This window comes from Pteropus medius, unplaced genomic scaffold (assembly GCF_902729225.1).
Source record: "Pteropus medius unplaced genomic scaffold, Ma_sr-lr_union100, whole genome shotgun sequence".
Classification (NCBI taxonomy): Eukaryota; Metazoa; Chordata; class Mammalia; order Chiroptera; family Pteropodidae; genus Pteropus; species Pteropus medius.
The window spans coordinates 1,001,470-1,020,522 of NW_024347793.1; the positions used below are offsets into that span (position 1 = coordinate 1,001,470).

General features: G+C 59.9%; 1 protein-coding gene across 4 annotated transcripts in view; it reads left to right on the forward strand.

The window, feature by feature from the left end:
• Nucleotides 1-19,053, forward strand: part of KDM4B (lysine demethylase 4B) — a 100,555-nt gene that overhangs the window by 60,921 nt on the left and 20,581 nt on the right. For 2 of the 4 annotated variants that reach the window (XM_039878431.1, XM_039878432.1), the window contains exons 7-9: nt 5,604-5,653; nt 9,396-9,499; nt 13,708-13,845. In XM_039878431.1, coding sequence (XP_039734365.1) covers nt 5,604-5,653; nt 9,396-9,499; nt 13,708-13,845 — 292 coding nt within the window. Of the gene's footprint in view, nt 1-5,603; nt 5,654-9,395; nt 9,500-9,991; nt 10,605-10,673; nt 10,924-13,707; nt 13,846-19,053 lie in introns of those variants that run through there. The other 2 variants (XM_039878433.1, XM_039878434.1) reach the window with 2 other exon arrangements.

Here is a 19,053-nt window from a genome sequence, read left to right on the forward strand (position 1 = left end):
GGGCCTGTCTGCCCAGGCCTTGTGCAGACACTGTGAAATTAACTTCCTCACCCTCCGACACGCGTCGGGCTGAACTGATAGCAGGCTCCCGGCTGGACCTGTGCCTGTGGCACGCGTTCCTCCGCAGAGATGAGCCCCCTTAGCGCCGGCACCTGACCGCGGGGAGCCTCGTGCAGGTGGAAGCTGTCAGGCTGGGCAGTGGGAGAAATTCCAGTTGCTCTTGTCACTGGCAGAGTCTCTCGAGTCCTGGGGGAGAAGAGAAAGTCGGTGTCACAGCGTTGCAACTCTAGATTCCCAGCGCGCTGGTCCCAGGCGGGGGCCCCGGCAGAGGTGGAGGGCTCTCGCAGGCACGGGCGCTTGCAGACTGAGGGCCCTCGTTTGAGACCCTGCCCTCATCAAGTCGCATTGCCCTTGCAGCGGGCAGGACAGGGTGCTGGGATTCACCTCATTACCATGGGAACACCGCCCTCCTCACCAGGGAGCCAGACCACCTGTGACGGCGCTGCAGCCTAGGGCGCCGGCGGGTGTGGGGAAGGGAGGGGCGACTGGCCAGCCCAGCCGCTGGGCCTTGGGGCACGTGGGGGTCCCTTCACTGGAGTCTCACGACCTGTCCCGAGGGTTTGCCCGTGATGGGTTCGCTCGCTGGTCCGAGAGGGGAGCAGCCCCATGGTCCGGGACCCCCACCCACCTGGCTTTCTGGGGTCTCATGTAGCTGTCCTCTGGCAGTGGCAGACAGGACCCCAGGGCTGCGGGGGGCCAGCCAGGCTCACAGGTACCATGGTGCACGTGCCCCAGGGCGGCCCGCCCCCGGGGAGGTGGGGACAGGGGACGGGCCAGTCCAAGCTGAGAAGCCCTCCAGGTGTCTGTCTGTGTGGCCCGACGCCCTGTGTCATGTCCTTGTAACTAATGGCTCCCGAGCAGGCCTCTGCTCTCCAAGACGCTCTGCGTCCCTCTCCCTGACACATGCATTTAATTTTTAACTCACAAGGCATTTGCTTATTTATTTTCATTGTTCTTGATAATAATTCTAAGCCATTAGAGGGGAAAATTATATTCAAAATTGCTGTTTCACACTTTATTTGTTTGATGATTTAGAGCGATAGAAAGTAGCACATTTGCTGGCTTTTATAGTCTGATAATTATTCACATCCATCAAGCCATTCCAGGGGAATAAACAAAACACCGAGAAGATGACACTATTAATAGCATCTTCCGAAGAGGACAGGAGACTTCCCCCGGGCCGTCGGCAAAATGGAAGCGGCCTGTGCCCTGGCCGAGGCGGGTGGCCTGCCTGCAGAGGACATGTTTCCTTTTCATCTCCTGGCTTCATCAAGAGCCACCTGGCCTCCAGGCTGAGGCTGCCACCCACTCAGCACCCATGACCTGCCTGGTGTCACAGCCCTGGAGCTTTTTTATTGGTCCCATAGATTCTGTTGTGACCTGAGCAGGTGGAAGCCCCCTGTCTGAGGCCCCGAGGGGACCCTAAGCTGCCAGCCTGGGTTCAGGCCTGGCCTCAGCAGGGCCTCCCGAGACAGTCCAGCCTCTGGCCTCCGTGTTAAAACAGGAACCCGGGGCCGAGCTGCGCTCCCCTCCAGTGTCCAGTCTCTCCAGTATGTCCCTGACCGTCTGGTAGACGGGTCAGACTCCTGCTGTGTGACATGCTGGAGCTCTCACACATCATCACTCGCCACTCTCCCTGTGGGCGGACTCACGGGTGTCAGCTGTGCCTTTTGCAGGTGGCCATGATTGGAGGGGGTGCATTCACTATCCCAAATACCCAAAGTGTAGAGGAGGGAGGAGCCTGGAGGCGCAGGAGGCTGGGGACACCATCTCCCTGGGGCCGGCCCAGCGCAGGGTCCTGCTGCCCGCGTGACTCGCTCCCGTGGGTCGGGCCTTTGCCCGGTGTAAGTGCTGGACTGTAGTCGTCTCTTAAACATCGGGTGGCTTTTCACACATCTCAGGTCCGTTGGGGGCGCAGTTCCCAGGGCTCCAGTCCCGTCTTGTTGCACCTCGTGAGCCTGAGCCTTTCCTCTGGTCGGAAAATGAGTTATTTCCCCACTGAAGCCCTGATGTTTGCAGACAGCTGCCTTTCCAACAAGGGCGCCTGGGCCGCGATGCCCGGGGCCGTCTCCCCCAGCCTCCTGGGCAGCTCCACGACGTTGAACCCATGACGGAGCCTGTCGAGCCTGGCTGCAGCCTCTGCAGGGTCACCTGAACCGGTTGCCAGGCTTACCGCATCCGCTGGAGCTAAGACCGAATTCTCCGTGCCTTCCCGGTTTAGAGTCGTCCTGAAATGCTTTGTAAAACCTTCAAGCAGAGAGAAAGTGAGGAGGATTTTTAAATATGGAGATAAAGATGCTGGTGAATGGCGGATGCATCTGGAAAAAGTTCCAGAGGGGCGACTCCAGACTAGCTAACCTCAGGGCTAGACTTATCGGGTGTCCCATGTGGTAGCCAGCATGTCCCCCTGGGAGGCGCCCTCTGTAACTGACCTAGGCCACTGACCTAGGTCCAGACTCCCACGGGCAAGGCTGGGGGCTTTGGCCAGGGGAGGCTGGGTGACCTTCCACCGGCAACCCGTCTCCCTCACAGCCTCCCCTCTTCTTTCTCGGCTTCTGGAACTCTCTGCTCTGTTCCCCTTCCACTTTGCCCTGCTCCTTTCTCTCAGTGTCTCTAGATTCTTCCAATGTGACTTGTGTGCCAGGCTATAGTCCCTGCATGTCCTGCCACTGGCCTGGGGTGAGCTGACCACCCAGGAGGGCCCACCAGATGCTGCCCGGTCCTAGGAAGGGAGCATGTTGACTGCGGCTGTCTGGAGTGGGGACATGGGCCTTGCTGGAGATGAACACTCAGGCTGGCGGAGAGCGGGCTGGGGGAGAGCGGGCTGGGGGAGCCGGGGAGGCTCTGGGCGGTGTGGGGGGCGGAGCTGGAGGAGAGGGCGGGCCAGCGGGCTTTGCCCCAGCCCCATTCTGAGAGGCCAGGCCGGGGCACCCGGAGGCCGCCTGTCCAAGGAAACCATGAAAGAACCCTCTGTCTCCCAGTGACCAAAGCTGCCCAGCCCAGAGAGAGGCTGCCTGGGGTCACAGGTGGGCAAAGCGGATTGATTTGACCATGTGTGACCTTGTGATGGAGACGGATCTCCTGGGTTGTGAGCCAGACTTCCCCCTTGTTGGTGACCGAGAACCGACTGTGTTACTGCCCCGAGAAGTCGCTCGCTGACATCCAGACAGATGCTGCCTGCCTTGAGGGTTAGCGAGCAGACACGCTCAGCTCTAATAGCTGCTTCCCCTTCTTTCCTTTCCTGTTTTCCTTCTCCGAGAGCCAAGCCTGAGAATCGGAGATGCCCCAACCCGGTGGCATGACACTGGGTGGACTGTCACAAGGGTACCGTGCTCTGAGCTCCTCGGGGCCTTCTCTCTGCTGGTGAATGTCAGTCCCTGTCGGGAGGCCAGCTCTGTAGCTGGCCTTCCGGGGCACCCCAAGGGCCGTGGTGGGAGAGAGGGCCCAGCGGGCACCTGCAGCCCACAGCGCCAGAGTCTCTTGGCGGTAGCAGGCGGGCGGGACTCGGGCGTGCTCTGCCGGCTGTAGAGAGCAAACCTGTGCTGCCCCACCTTTGGCTGGCGCGGTTCCGCGCCCTGGACCCTCAAGGACGCACACCCCGGTCTGCACACCTTCCCTTGAAACTGAGGTTCTCATCGCGCCGAGTCCCTGGGGCTCGGGCTGGCGTGGCACGTCGTTGGCAGCGTCCTTGGTGGCGGGGCTTCTTGGCACTCTCGAGGCTGTCACTGGGTCACTCTGAGCAGTGGGCGGCACTGCTCGCTCTGGGACACTGGAGCCCAGAAGTTCCCGTGGCTCCGGCGTCCTGTCCTCGAGTCCTTTCTCATCTCCCCAGGGGCTGCTCTCGCAAACGCTCAGCCCAGCGCCCTGCCGTGTGTACTTCCCGATAACAGAGGAGCCACGTTCCAACGTATTAAACTTTTAGCATCCACCAGATTCAATTAATCTTATCTTTACAACTCCCAATTACAGGCGGTAATTAAGTGCAAGCGCCACTGTAGACGGGGGATGTTGCATTAATCATCACGGCCTGGGCCGCGTCCTCCGGCGTCTTCCCAGAAGGAACGGGACGTTTCCTTCCCTCGCTCGGGGGCCAGTAATCCCACAAAGGTGCTTTGGATTGGGGTTGACTTTTATCATCTCTGTGTAAGCGATAAAAGGCCATTTGAAAGAAGAGTAGCCTCATCCTCGTCCAGACGATGGAAAATTCTCTGATGCCAGCAGAGAATTCAGATACCTCAGAATCGAAGGTCTCCTTAAGTGTCCCAGAGTGCGCCCAGAAATTAATTGTTTTTGTTCTGTTAGATTACAGACGACACGTGTTCAACTTACCTCCTACCCCGTCCCTTTTTATTTTATTAAGAAGTGATAGTGAACTTCTCGGTTGAAATGGACTCAACCGGCCACAAGGTCTGGGCCGGCTTCCCTGTTCTGTGTGGGCCCCATCTCTACCTGTACCTGAGGGGCGGAGGAGGCAGTGACTGCACCCCACACCTGACTCATTCTAGAGTGCGAGATGTGGACCGTCTTTATTCTGGAATAGGGTCTCTCCCCTCGGCACTGCTCACACTTAGGTGCTGATTGCCCTCTGTGGGGGGCCGTCCTGGGCACTAGGGGGGCTGAGCAGTATCCCCGGCCCCGCCCACATGATGCCAGGAGCGCCGCCAGCCGTGACAGCCACAGATGTCCCCGGACATCTCCCCGTGTCCCCTGGGCGCAGGCGGTTCCCCAGGTTGGGACGCTGTCCTGGAGTTTCTCCTGGGGTCGCATCGCCACGGTGACGGACCTCTACCCCTTCCTTTGGCCCCTGCTCGGCGCTTTGAGTCGTTAGGGACCTGCGCCCCAGTTCTGCCTGCCTTTGCTTGAAAATTGAGGTTTCATCCTGCCGAGTCCCCTGGGCTGCACGGGGGTGGCACGTCCGTTGGGTGGGGGCTTCCCTGCACCCCTTGCCCCGGGCTCCCCCCTCCACCAGCTTCCCTGCACAGCATCGGCGGGGTAGCACCCTCGCTTCATCTGTTTGCAGACTCCCCCTTTACGTCTTTTTTATTTATGACAGCCTCGTAATCTTTCACATGTAAAACGTGTAAAAATAAAACTTATGAAGTAGATAACAGATGATATTTTTCTCTTTCCCGAAGCTGCTTTCCCCATCAGCTTTTGAGGCCGGGGGACGGGCTGACGACGCGGGGCTGACGACGTGGGGCGGACGGGATCCCCACCCTGCGGCTCCGGTCTAGTGCTTTTATTTTACTTGTTGGTTTTTAAGCCTCATCGAGGTTTAGTGCCACTTAACGGGCAGTGTCCCCACCCCTGCCACCCTGAGAGTTCCGTCACGACCCACCTGGGCCCTGTCCTCAGCCTTTTCACCTCGCCACCGCCTTCTGCGTGGGTTCCTCCCCTGACAGCCTCTCGCCGCTGCCCGCGTGCCGCACAGCCCTGACCACAGCTGCAGTCGCTTGCTCTGTGCACGAGCCATGTCTCCCTGGGGACCCTCAGGTGTGGCTGCCACACGACCGCGCCTCTGACGTGCCTCCCTTCTCTCGTAGGTACGCCATCCCACCGGAGCATGGCAAGCGCTTGGAGCGGCTGGCAATAGGTAGGTGTCTGTGGCTGCGGGGCGGGTTGGGGCGGGGCGGGCCGGGCCGGGGCCTGGGAGATGGGCCGGGCCGGGCGGGGAGGCCACCGTCGTCCCTCCCAGGTTTGCTGGGCATGCAGGTTCCGATTTTGGGAGCGGCAACATGCCGCAAGCCGTCGCTGTCTTGTTTTCCCGTTCCCTGGCATGCGCTCACGTGATCAGGACCGCGGTCCCTCTGCCAGGGGGTTGTCACTTCGTGGGTTCTGCACAGCATGCCGTTACTTCAGACGAGTTTGGTGTCGGTTTCTTAGCTCGGAGTCCTCGGTGGCGCCTGCAGGCTCCGCGGGCCAGGGAGGATAGCCGTGTCAACGCGCCCTTTCCCAAGTCCTCTGGTCTTTGTTCATTGTGGGGGCGACCTCACCTGGGCTTCAGCGCTCCTGGGTGGCTGCAGGCCCTGCGTGCGGAGCTGTGACTCGCCTGGGCTCCCTCAGCAAGTGTCCCTCCCAGCGGCCACGGTCCCACCGCCTGCATTCAGACCCTCCCCGGGCCTGCCTCGTGGCTTTGTCAGAGGGACCCAGGCTGCGTCCGGAGAGGGGCACGGACTTGAAGTGAAGGCAGGGCCTGGGGCGAGGGATCCCTGGAGTGGCGCTGAGGCCCCCGACCACCCCGAGGGAGGGACCGGTGGCGTGTGTCCCATCACTCCCTGTCACGGCACCCCAGCGTTCTGGACCTCGCTCTGGCAGTTTGAAAGCCAACCCCTCCCTCGCAGGCAGCACCCAGATGGGGGTGGGCAGTAGGGCGAAGACCCCAGAGTTGGGAGCCCGCAGGACAGCACAGGGCCCATCTGGTCGTCCTGACTGTCTAGGAGGCAGTGACAAGCAGTCCAGCCCTTCCGAGGCGGCCACAGAGCCCTGTGGAAGCCATTGCTCTGCATCGATGCGGGCCTCCTCACTGCCGGCCACCGTCCTCGGGCCCCTCCCCATATCTCGACCGGGACCCCTGCCTCATGCTTTCTTCCCCTTCATGTTGATGTTTTGCTTTGGTGATGGGAGTAGATCTTTCTGGAAAAATAGGGGCCTCCTCTCCTAGCTTCACATCAGTGGTATTGGTCCCCCGAGAATGGAGGGAGGCTCGTCGGGGTGCGCGGGGCCAGATGCAGGGGGTGTCGTGGTGACGTTTCTGTGGGAAACCTGGACCCTGTCCTTGTGGGTGGGCCAAGCCCGTCTCTCAGGAACACGCTCTCGCTGTGGGGAGTCCCTGTCACATGGAGTCCTAGTCAGGGTCTGTTCCACGTGCTCGTGTATTTTTTTAATACACGTTTCAAATACAAATTTTAATTTTCAAATATAAGTTAAAAAGTCTTTTCTCATCATATTAGTTTTCTCTTGTCATTATAACAAGTTACCATAAACTCAGTGACTTAAAATGACAAATTCCCTCAATTTTGCTGTCAACCTTAAACTGCTCTAAAAGCAGTTTTAACAACAAAAAAACGCCATGGATTCATTTTCTCACAGTCCCGGAGGTCGGGGGTCCCACACGGGCCTCGGGGGGTGAACCCAGGCACAGGCAGGGCTGGGCCTTCCCGAGGCTCCAGGGAGAGGGGTCTCTGTCTGGCCTTTTCCAGCTTCTAGAGGCACTGCGTCCCTGGCTCGTGGCCCCTTCTCCCTCGTCCCAGCCGGCAGCGCAGCCCCGTCCACCTCTCTGGCCCTGAGCCTCCCGCCTCCTTATGAGGACCCCCGTGAAGGACACTGGGTAATTTAGGGTCATCTCCATCTCAGGGGCCTTGACTCATTCTTGTCCACGCAGTCCCTCTTGCCAGAGGAGGGAGCATCATCACAGATTCAGGGACCAAGAGAGGAGCACCTTGGGTGGTCACTGTGCGGCCTCCCACACCTCCAGAGCCGTGGGAAAACCACTGTGGGGCATGCTCTGGCCACCACATGGCTGGCCCTGCCAGACCCTTGCCGACAACTTCTCTGGAATCCTGCAGTGGGCCGTGCTGGCCTGTGCTGGCTCAGTGTGCCTTTCCTACTGGAAAAGTTTGGGTGGTCTGAGCAACAGCTGGAGAACCTGGACACAGGATGCTGTGGGGCCACCCGCCACCCCTGGACGACACCTCGGCCATGCTTCCCACACCGTTCCTGCAGCCAGGGCCCTGCCGCCTGTGTTGTTTCTGACGCCCGGGGACCTGGACGACTGGTAGGAGAGCTCCTGCGGTTGGCGGGAGGCCACCGCCGTTGCTTCTAGACACATACGGGCTCATCGAGTCACCCCTGCTGGAGCCCGGGAGCCCTGGCAGCGGAGGAGGTCGGAAGCCGTGCAGGGAGCCCTCCACTCCTTGGAGGGGGCCGGGGACGGTGCAGGGCACACGGAGGTCACGTGTCACCGACTCTGTTTTTGAGACAGTGGAACGAGTTTGCGATTAACGTGGAAGGTGAACGGCTGCGCTCACATGGGCTCGCAGGGCGGGGTGGGCCATGGCCGCGGCGAGAGCTCGGGTGAGTCGCCGTCGTTGGTGCCGGTCCCTCGGTGTGCACCTGCCTGGGCGCTGCCGGGAGCCACTTAAACACACCGAGGAGCCAAGGGGAGGCCGACAGCCATAAGGCCCATAGGAATGTCTCAGTGCCGCACGCAGCCGCAGGATCCAGTCCCCTGCCATTGTCTGCAGCCAGGCGCTGTCTGCCAGCACAGAGGCGTCGAACCCCACCGCCCCCCACGTTGGGGTATGTGTGGGACCGTGTGCTTGCACACACGTGAATGTGCCCATTGAAGTCTGGGTCGCTTCCAAAAGGGTCCCCAGGCCGGCTGTGGAGGGCAGTGGACACTCAGAGGCAGATGCCACACCACATCCTCACCGAGTGCCCATGGCAGCCCGTCTTTGCCACCTCCCGCCGATGGTCTGTGATGAGAAGCCCAGCTGCTGCGGGTGCGATTCCAGAGCCTGCTTTTCTTTATCCACAAGACGTGTCGCTGATTGGAGCTTCAGCCAGCAAGTGGTCCGGAAACGTCCCCAAACTGTGTTTGTTAAACGAGCTTTCTGAGCAGGTAGCGCCGACGAGCCCGTGTTCACCAATGTTACCTAAATGAGCTCCGTGCTGTACAGTCTAGGGCAGGAAACACACCCGAACGCGGACTCTGTGACCGAGGCTTAGGGCCGGAGCTGTGGACGAGCCCGGGCGGACCGCTCTGCTGTTCCCTGAAGGACTAGGGCCCAAGGGCGGGTCAGCCAGTGGCCCGAGCCTCTCTCTCCTCACCTGCCTGGGGGCCATGGGGACGGAGCGTGCAAAGAGCCTTGTGGCAGACTTGGTCGGGTGTGTGTGCGCGGATGGGGCACCACTCCCCGCCGATCACAGCTGGGCTGCTTCTAGAGCACCAGCTCCTGTGTCCTGTTGCCCTGACTGTGCTCTCACGTGGCTCAGTGACCACGTGGCTGCAACCCGGCGGGTCTTTGGCGGGGCTGGAGGGGACGTGCCTGCACACCCACGCCCTGCCCCGTCTGCGGTCGCGGGCATGTGCCGGGGGCGTGCGCCCTCTCACACGGACAGCCCTGGCACCTTCTCTGCTCCGGGTTCACTAAGCCAAGGCCAGAGCGTCACCACCGCCTGCCACCAGCGGAGCATGTGGGGCTGCGTGACGGGGTCCGTGTGTTCGGTTCCCTTGGTGCTGTGCTCTGTGCTCCGACGGGGGAAGGAGCCGCCCAGAGAGCGTTGGCCTGACCCCGCCCGGCCGCAGACTGACCCCCCCACCTTCTCTGCTTCAGGGTTCTTCCCCGGGAGCTCCCAGGGCTGCGACGCCTTCCTGAGGCACAAGATGACACTCATCTCGCCCATCATCCTCAAGAAGTACGGCATCCCATTCAGCCGGGTACGTAGGGGCTGCCCCAGAAGGGGCTGCTGGGGCCGCAGACGTCCAGGAAACTGGCTTCTTAACTCTAGAAAAGGGTCTGGAACAAAGGCAAGCCCAGGGAGGGCCACGTCGGCCGGGCAGTCAGTGTCCAACTCTTCCTGGTGGGGGGTGAGGCTGGGAGAGGCAGAGCTGGGCGGGGCCTTGACTTGCCCTCCTGCTCCCTCCCAGACCCAAATCCAACCCCAGCCTCGGCTGGGTGCGGCCGGTGGGCTGCCCCTCCACAGGGTCTGCGGGCTTGGGCAGCAGAGTGCAGAGCCAGCTGCGGAGGACCTCAGGGCCCTAGGCAGGCCCTCTTCCCCTCCCGGGGCACCGGTTTCCCCTGCACGACCCCCCCCCCACCAACACCCCAACACCCCGTGCCCTTGCTCCCTGGACCTGCCCACACCCGGCGGGTGTCCTTTGAGACAGTGAATGCCCGTCTATAAGACTCTGAACTCACTCACCCTACAGCTACAGAATCTAAGGGCTGTGACGCACGAGGCCTGAAGCCGGGGGATGCGGTTGCAGAGGGCGGGCAGGCTGCAGGAGCCCCTGGGTCAGACCACAGCACCGAGGCCCCCGGGGGGCTCGCAGGCGCCTGGGTCTGGAGATGGCTCTGCCGTGGGTCGCACTCAGCAGTTATCTGCTCCAGGCGATTCCTTCCCCACGGACGAGCCTTCTGGGCAAGAACATCTAGGCCTCTCCACGTCAGCCCACGCGACAGGCACACCAGAACCTCTGGACAGGTCTGAGCAGACTCTTGGGAGCTTGGTTTGTGGAGATGTCCCCAGGGGAGCCATTCGTCAGGCACAGCAGCAAGTTCACCGTCAGACCCTGGCGCCTTGCTCTCACCGAGTGTTGAGTGTCGGCCAGTCGGAAATTGTTCCTGACGGTTCAGTCACCCCGCCTGCAGCGTTCATGCGTGCATCAGGGACTCGTCATCTCTGTCGGGGGCAAAGTGACTCCCAGCCACCACTCGTGCAGCAGGAGAGATGCAGTTTCCTGCGCCCCCTGTTCGCCTTCTGCCGTCTGCAGCGAACGCCCTTCCTCAGGAGCTTCATGGGCAGACCATGGCGTTGCTCGTGGAAATGAGAAGTACTTGCTCCCCTGCGGTTTGTCCAGAATGTTCTCCAACGTGGTGCTTCCTGGACAGGGACGCGGGTCGCAGGAGCTGGCTGGCAGCCCCCTTTCCTTCCTGAGGCCAGTAGGGCGAAGGCCCTTGTCTTCAGGCTCTGACGGACGCCCCGTCACAGTTTGACGTAGATCCCTGATCCGAATTCCTGGTAGCCTTCGAAGGAGAGACTTCCACACCCCACGTATAAGTCTCTATAATGGTATTTACCTCTTAGGAAAAGCAGATCAATAGAGAGCTTTTTAGTAATTAAAAGAGTGTATTTCTGGAACCTGCCATTGACTTGCTCGTTAATTCTGCACGAGCTTGCACAAAAAAACAACTCCGGGCTTTCTCCGTGACTGGCATTGGGGCTGGCATTCCCTTCGCTCCTTCTTATTTTGCCGCCCAGCCTATCCATCATCCCTAGTGCCTTCTAATTCACTGTTGGGATAATGTTGACGGCAGTGACATCAAGGACAGACACTGTGGGCTCAGAATGAAGCCACTGGGACGTAGATTTTCTGACAGGAACATAATCTTCTTGTCGTCCTGAGTGCTTTTTCTGTTCCAGGCCTTGATTTATGGTGGGGGTCGGGAAGGGGGAATTAGGCCCCACAGTCTGCCTGAGCCCGGGGTGGAGGTGCCTCTGCCACACCCAGGGGCTCAGGCTCAGCGTCCTTGGGACCCTGCTGTGCACCCAGAAGGCTCCAAGCCAGTGCTACATAGGACTGCGTCCCAGCAGAGAGCAGAGTGTGCGAGTTACCGGTGGAGGAAAAGCGAGATGGCCCTTTCCAGGATCAGCTCAAATAGAATAAGGAAATCAGTAATTACATTAAAATACAAAACAAACCCTCCGAGTCCTGTGGCAGAAGCTGGCCCAGAGGACCCTTGCCGAGGACAGGGGAGCCGGGGTGTGGGGACACTCGAGCGCGCTCTCCCCCGTCTCCTGCCACACACTTCATTCCCTGCACGTAGCTGTCACTTGGACAGGAATTTAAAAATATGACTTAATGCACACTGACTTCCCTTGATTGGTGCAATTTATTATTTGAAAAGAAAACCGTCTTAGTGTTCTTAAGGGCTGGCTTTCTCCAGGCTGAGTCAGTTTTGATTGATTTTTGACTCTGCTTGGCTTCTGGAAGTCTTACTCTCCCATCTCCCGCCGCCCACTCACCCCCCCCGCCAGAGTTTCACGTCTCGCTGGTACTTAAATGAATCCAGCGATTTCTGCTCATCTCTGGGGGAATAAGTAAAGATCAGCATGCCTGAGAACTCCCACACATCAACGATGGAAAGATGAGGAGCGCGATGAGCAGGGAGGGGCGAAGGCGGGAGCCGACACTTTGCACGTGGAGACGTACGCACAAGCCAACGTGACGCGGCGGCCCGTGGGCTTCAGAGAAAGGGCATCAAAGCCACGAGGATATCCCACTGCGCACCCACAGACATGGCCACAATTGGACATCCCCAAATGCCCGTCGAGGGGAGCAGAGGGAATCAGTGGGGCGCAGAGGGGCAGCCACTGCGGAAGAGGTGGGGCGGTGTCTTGGAGATGAGCCGGTGCCCCCACCCTGAGACCCTGCGGCGGCGCCTCCGCGTCTGTCTGCTCCAGCGCAAACACGGCGGCAGGGCGGGGGCCCACGAGTGTTCCCAGCAGCCGTGTTCGCCCGAGCCCCGAAGCCTGTGCACGGGAGAACGGACGACAGGGGCGTGTCCACACGACAGAATTCCCTTTGGGAATGAAAAGGAGCCGAGGCCTGATGGCATGCGGAGCAGTGAACGTTGACGAGCAAAGCGGCCGGACGCAGCGGTGCAGAGCGTCCGATCCTGCTGACGTGAAACTCTGGGAAGAAACGTAATCGTGCTGGCAGGCGCACGGCAGTGTGAAAGGCCGGGGGGTCTGTTCCTGTCCGGGCGGTGGCCACCCACCACCTGTGGTCTCTGCCTCCTGCTGACGGCACATCAAGGAAGAGACCGGCCTACCTGACCGCAAAGGTTGTGACTCCTACGCCCGCAGCCTCAGCTCCCACATTGGCGTCCTGGCCAGTGGGAACGGTACCCGCTGTTGTTAACGGTCTCCTCCGGGCCTGGTTCAGCAGCCACGGGGGAGGGTGGTCAGCGTGGTCATGTGCAAGCGTCCCCTCCCTAGATGGGGGGATGAGGCTGCAGCCCCCACCTCCTCCTCCAGGCTTTGGGGTTGCGGTTCCAGAAGCCTCGGTCTGGGTCCTTGTGGGCCCCACCCCGGTCACTCATGCCCAGCTCCTTGGTTCGGGGTCTCTGTGTCAGGTCTGGTTGTCCGGACTGTTTGACTAGATCCCAGAGCAGCTCTCCCTACAGCGCGTTGTCCTGGACATCATGCCACCCTCCACTCCACCCCCTCAGCTTCACACACACACACACACTGAGTGCTGCTTCTGTCTCCTGGACCTCATCGGAGGGCCCAGCCTCCTGGAGTAGTGGCAGATTCTGTGCTTATGATGGCGAGGGAACTTAGATCATGTCATCCTAGGGCAGGACGCTGCACTGCATTCGCACCCCATCCTGGGAGGAGGCTAGTATGGGAACGTCGTGGGTGGCTGGTGGTGTGATGCGGCCGTCTTCCTCAAAGCGGGGGCCCCTCCGTCCCCGAAACAGGAAGCACCTGGAATGGTAGCGTTCAGCAGTCCTCTGTACCTACCCGCAGTTCACCCCCGAGGAGTGCTGACTCGTGTCTGTCACCTCGGGTCCTTAGCCAGACGGCACTGAGCAGGGGCTGGCAGCAAACTGTTGTGGCTGCCACCACACCTACTTACTTCATCAGCCACGTGGAAAATCGGCTGGAGTCTGTGCAGTTAGAGCCGCCTGTCACTTGGCGGATTCCTCTGGCTCCTGAAGTTGGGGCTCCCTGGCATGCGTTGGGAACTTCCTGAGCCCACATGCCCTTTCTATGCTCCCTGGTGACTCCCCGTGGCCTTTGCCACCAGCCTGTCCCTTTCTCGGGCCAGGTGTTGCTTCCGGGAGGCAAACCGTGTACGAACTCCCCGTTCTTCTGACCCTGGGCCTCGCCCTCACCTGTCGGCCTTGGCCTCCTCAGATCACACAGGAGGCCGGAGAGTTCATGATCACCTTCCCCTACGGCTACCACGCCGGCTTCAACCACGGGTTCAACTGTGCCGAGTCGACCAACTTTGCAACTCTGCGGTGGATTGATTATGGCAAGGTGGCTACTCAGGTAAGTAAGTGCCCTCAGACCCTGTGAAAGGCTTTGAGGGATCTGTTTCTGGCCCCTAGAGCGCCCCTCACTGGGAAGGGGGAGGCGTGCGGCGGTGCGGGTGGATGGCGGCAGCCGGGGCCTGGGCAGGCCCTCTTGTCTCCTGGTAGGACCCTGACGTAGCTAGCAGAGCCCGGGTGCTCTGGGCCTGAGGGCTGCCTGCTGCCTCACCGTCCCAGGAATTTCCTGTTGCTACTCTCTGTGGCCGATTCCTGGCCAGGAGATGTGACGTGTGAACCTGGCACTCGTTCTCAAATCCCCTTAGCTCCTGGCACCCATCTGCGAGGTTTGAGTGACAGCTCACAGGGTTCGTGGCCCTCAATGGCAAGCCCACGAGAGCTGGGTGCAGGGGGTCAGGCCTACTGCTCCCCCGCTTGTCTCCTTCTGGAGGTCAAGGTAGCGGAATGCACACAGGGTTCGTGAACTCCAGCGAGTGGGGGATGAGCAAACCTTGAGGGGGGCAGGCAGGAAGCAGCCCCTTTCCAGCTGCCGGTTCCAGGGGCCTGCCTTCCAGGATTGTCACTCTGGGTGTAGGTGCCTGTCTGAGGACCACAGAGGAGGACGGCAGGCGCTTCCCATCAGGCAGGACTCGCCCGGCCCGTGGGTTTCAGCCCCTCCGGCCCTGTCTCCACAGCGGACACAGGCCCAGCCACCTGCGGGCACGTGGAATAGGAGGGGCCCCTCCCGGGGCCGCTGCGGGGTGAAAACGGTATTTCCTGCCAGCCTCCCATGTCTGAGCCTGGGGTTCCTCCGAGGGATCGCTTAGCTGTCCCCAGTCAGGGCAGCGTCAGGGCATTGGTGAGGGCAGAATGTAGGGGCAGCTCTTGGGGCCCAGACTCCGAATTGTCTAGCAGTTTCTAGACCTCAGACCTTTACAAAGGGGGTCTAAGCTGGGATGATCGGTACAGTCGCCGCCGGCCGCCTGGGAGTGTCAGAGTGTCATGGCCTTGAAATCTGGCCCAGTTCAATGGAGATGAGCTGTGAGTGTCCAAGACTCCGGTTAACAGAACCAGACAACATCTCACCAAAAATCTGTTTATACTGGTTCTATAGACTGATACTTTTGCATGACGTGGGTTATACAAAACATATCATCAAAGTGAATGTCACCTGTTTCTTCTTACGTTTTGAATGTGGCATCTAGAGGCAGTAACGTTACAAAGGTGGCTCGTTCGTATTTCTCTGGGCAGCGCTGGTCTAGATGAATCATCTAAACCCTACTTTTCTAATTATGTTTCTCTATCCTTACTGTTTTAGCACCAGTTTAGAAGAGGAGATGGGCTTTGTAGTGAGGAAGATGGGAGCGGCTCCCAGGATTTAAGAGTGTTGGGCTCTTTATACTTAATTCGAAATCGTGGGGGGATCATCGCAGGCGGAGCCCCTAGGCTCTGCCAAGAAGGGGGACGTGAGCACGTCAGGGTTTCCTATTTGATCTGAGGAGTAATTAAATATCCAGGGCGTGTGGTTTTGTTGTTTGCCTCGTGGCACAGAGAATCCAAGGACCCCGTAGGCCGCGACCTCCTGCGGTGGCGGGAGGTGCCACTGAGCCGGAAGCCGGGGGGCCAGGCTCGTCCTGCAGCTGCCGTCAGAGCCGAAGCGGAGCGGGCCACGGGGACTACCCAGACCGTGAGAGCAATTTTGGGTTTAGCTGTGTGTTCACAAACAAGTGGCATTTGGGAAGTGCCGCCTTGGATTGGCCTCCACGCTCACATTGCCAGGCGGCGGAGCGTGAAATTGCTGAACAAGTGGCGTGCTCCGCATCCAGCAAGTGGGGTCCGCGGGGGCGTGCCCGCGCCGTGCGCCCCCCTCGCAGGGCCTCCCTGCTGTGCGGGCCCCCTTCGCCAGGGATCGACCCCTGGCCGTGGGTGTCTGTGTGTGTGGCGGTGTCGGTCGTCACCTCTGAGCGGGGTGCTGAAATGGGGCAGCCGTTCCCAGCTCTTACGAGCTCTGCTGTCCCCGTGACTCGTCCGGGCTGCAGAAGCCGCGGGCGCACCGGGCCTTACGCCATCGTGGGAGGCGTGGCAGAGGCGGGCCAGTGAGAGGCAGGGCGGTTGTCCCGGTCAGGCGGCGCTCGGGGACATACGGGTCCTTGGCCAGATTTGGGGGGAGGGGAGGACCCTAGGGCTCCTTTCCTGCTGAGCCAGTCCGGTCTGCTGCACCCCATCTCTGGGCAAGTTCCTTCCTTCTAGCACCTTCATCAGAACATAACCCAGGGCAGAATCGTCACTGCTCTAAGGGGCTAGCCCGTTGGCTCATTCCCGTCTTCAGGTTCCCAAGAAGCCCCTGTCTCTCCATCGTCCCTTTTCTGTCATTCTGCCTCTGCGCTAACACGTTGAAGCCAAACTCTCACATTCGCTGGCCCGTGTTTCAGGCATCCCCGTTCTTTCTCCTTCTAGAGCACGGGTCGAAAACTGGGGCCTGTGGGCCAACTCTGGTAGGTTATTTTCATACAGTCGGCAAGCTGAGAACGATTTTTACGTTTTTACAGAGTTAGGGGGAAAATTGGAAGAACATGCGACGTGGTGATTAGAACTCAGAGCTGCGCTGGCGTGCGGCCCCGCCCTCCCCTGGCCCGCCGTCTGCGGTGGGTCGAGTAGTTGCATCAGAGACCGTCTGGCCTGCAACACCGAGAATATTTGCCACTTCGCGGGGACCGTTCTTGCCAGCCCTGGCTTTGGCAGGTTAGGGCTGAGCCGTAACCTCCTGCCTGTCGGAGGCAAGGCTGCTGCCTCCAGAGGTTCCAGGGCCCTGGAGGGTGCCGGCAGCTGGTAGCGGCCGCCCACTGCAGGACACTGCTCGTCTACCCCTGAGCGCGGGCAGAGAGGCTCCCAGGTTCCTCCTGGCTGGAAGGTCTTGGAGAAAAGAGCTTGCGTCCTCAGACTCCGCCGCGGGCATCCCCCAGGGCGTGGGGCTGGAGCTGGGACTGCTCACCTGCCAGCTTCCCCTTCCTGCTAAAGGCATTTTCTCACCTGTGGTCCAGAGCTGTGGGGTTTGAGATCCCTTACACATGACATCACTTCACCAGAGCTACAAAACCTCATGAAACAAGCCGGTCCCTTGGGGAGCAGGGAGGGACCCTTGGCTCCAAGATCCCAAGGGTCCATGGGTTGCGTTAGCCTCGTGCATTAGCCTCGTGAGCTCGGGAGGGGAGGCAGGGCTGACAGGAAGGGCTGTGGGAACGACATGATTTGCCTTCTCTGTAGGAACCGGGACCCGTTCCTCTTTCAGGAACTAGATGTTAGAGAGAGCGACGCCCCCCTTCACCTCCCAATCCAGGAATCCAAAGTTCCTTACAACCCGCTAATCACCAGCCTTGCCAGCAAATGACCGTCAGGGGGCCTTGAGCATCGGCTGGGCTGGGTGACGTCCACAAAGGAGGGAGCAGCGGTTTAATTGCCTCTGGACAGAGGCTCCTTCAGCCAGAGGCACTTAAACCCAGCAGCTCCTGTGGAAGGCCACCGTAATTAAAGAACACGGTTTCTGGACCATTTGGCTTCATCACCTCGAGCTTCGTGGGCAGGGCTGGGCCTCCATCCCCAGCTCTGTGGGAAAATGGCCCCACCCAGTGCAAACAGCCGGGGCTCATAGGAGTGACTTGGAACCGAGCCCTTGGGCGGGGGAAGCAGAGGCCACAGCCAGGCCTGGGACCCTAGAGGAGGAGGCAGGGTTTACAGGGTGATTTTTACAGCCTCCAGGAGGGGACTGGGAGCTTCCTGCCAGCTTCCTACGTCAGCTAGGGGGGACTGAGCTGAAGAATGAGAGAATGAGGCAAGTGGAAAGAAGGAAAAACAGACCTTTCCATTGCCACCAGCTGCTCAGCGATAAAGGGCGGGAGACGCTGACGCTACAGCGTGGACGGCCCTGAGCGCACGACGCTCGGCGAGAGACGCCACACGGGCGCGAGTCCAGGACGGGCGTGTCCACGGAGACGGGGCGTGGGGGCGACTGCCAAGGGGGACACGGCTTCTTTTCGGGGTGATGAGGATGTTCTGGAATTAGATACTGTCGATCATACAACACTCAGCAGAGAAAAATCCTGAATCGTGCACTTTAGTTAGGTAGATCATAGGGTGCGGGGACAATATCTCAATAAAGCTGGTTAAGAAAAAATCCTGTCACCCAGAATAGTTCTTACTGTCTTGAGATAAAGCTTTAAAAATAGTTCCGCCACCCAGAATAGTCCTTATCACGTTGAGAGAGGTAACCCAGGACAAAAAATGGTGAAAGACGCTCCAGCAGCTCGGGAGAGACCGGGCGGGTGCGGGCGGCTCTGCAGGCAGATGCCCGCGCTCCGGGACTCCCGTAGTGCACAGACGCCTGTGCCTGTCACGTGGCCTGAGCGTGAACACCCGTGGGATCGTTTCTCTTTTACCCGTGGGGCTGGGAACGGTGTTTGGGACAGGGAGCCCGGACCCCCCGGGCTGCTGGCGCGCGTCTGCCGTCGGTCGTTCGTGTTGCCTTTGGTACGACGGTTCTTCCTCGGCACGTGTGTGGTGGCCTCGAGCGCGGGGTGGTCATCACACCGTTAGTTACAGCGGTGGAAAGTGTGTGATCGGGTGGAGTGAACCAGTGGAACATTCAGCCACGGAAATGGGGTTATTGTGTTTACTGGCGTGGAAAGGTGAATAAATAGGTTTTAGACCACGAGATGCAATTTCATTCTGTTGGGGGCGGGGGGGGTTGTTGCCTAAATGTCGTTAGATGTTAGCCCTGTGTGGTAGGATTTGGTGTGCCTCGAAAACATACACTACTCAGTATGTTTTTGGCTTTTTCTACAAGTGTTTTTAAAAGCCGAGTGCAGCTCTGGGGTCTGGGGCTGGGAGGGGTGAGGAAAGGCGTCTGCCCCGCACCCCCTCAGGCCCCACCTGGCGGAAGGGTCTTGTTGCTGGTGTCATCAGCGGTGGTCTGTTGGTTTGTTTTTAAAACGGGAATTAAAAACCAAATAAGCCATAACCGTGATTAAAACCAAATAAGCCATAACCGTGAGGACCCAGTAGCAAGGCTGGCCATCGCTGCCGCAAGCCGAGCCCCCACGCTTACTCCACCAGGAGGAACTGGGTCGGGGCCTAACAGCAGGGCCCGGGCCTGGCGAGAGCAGAACATAGAACAGCACATGCAAACCCGGCCCGTGGAGCACCTGCTGTGTCCCAGAATGAACTGGACGTCCTC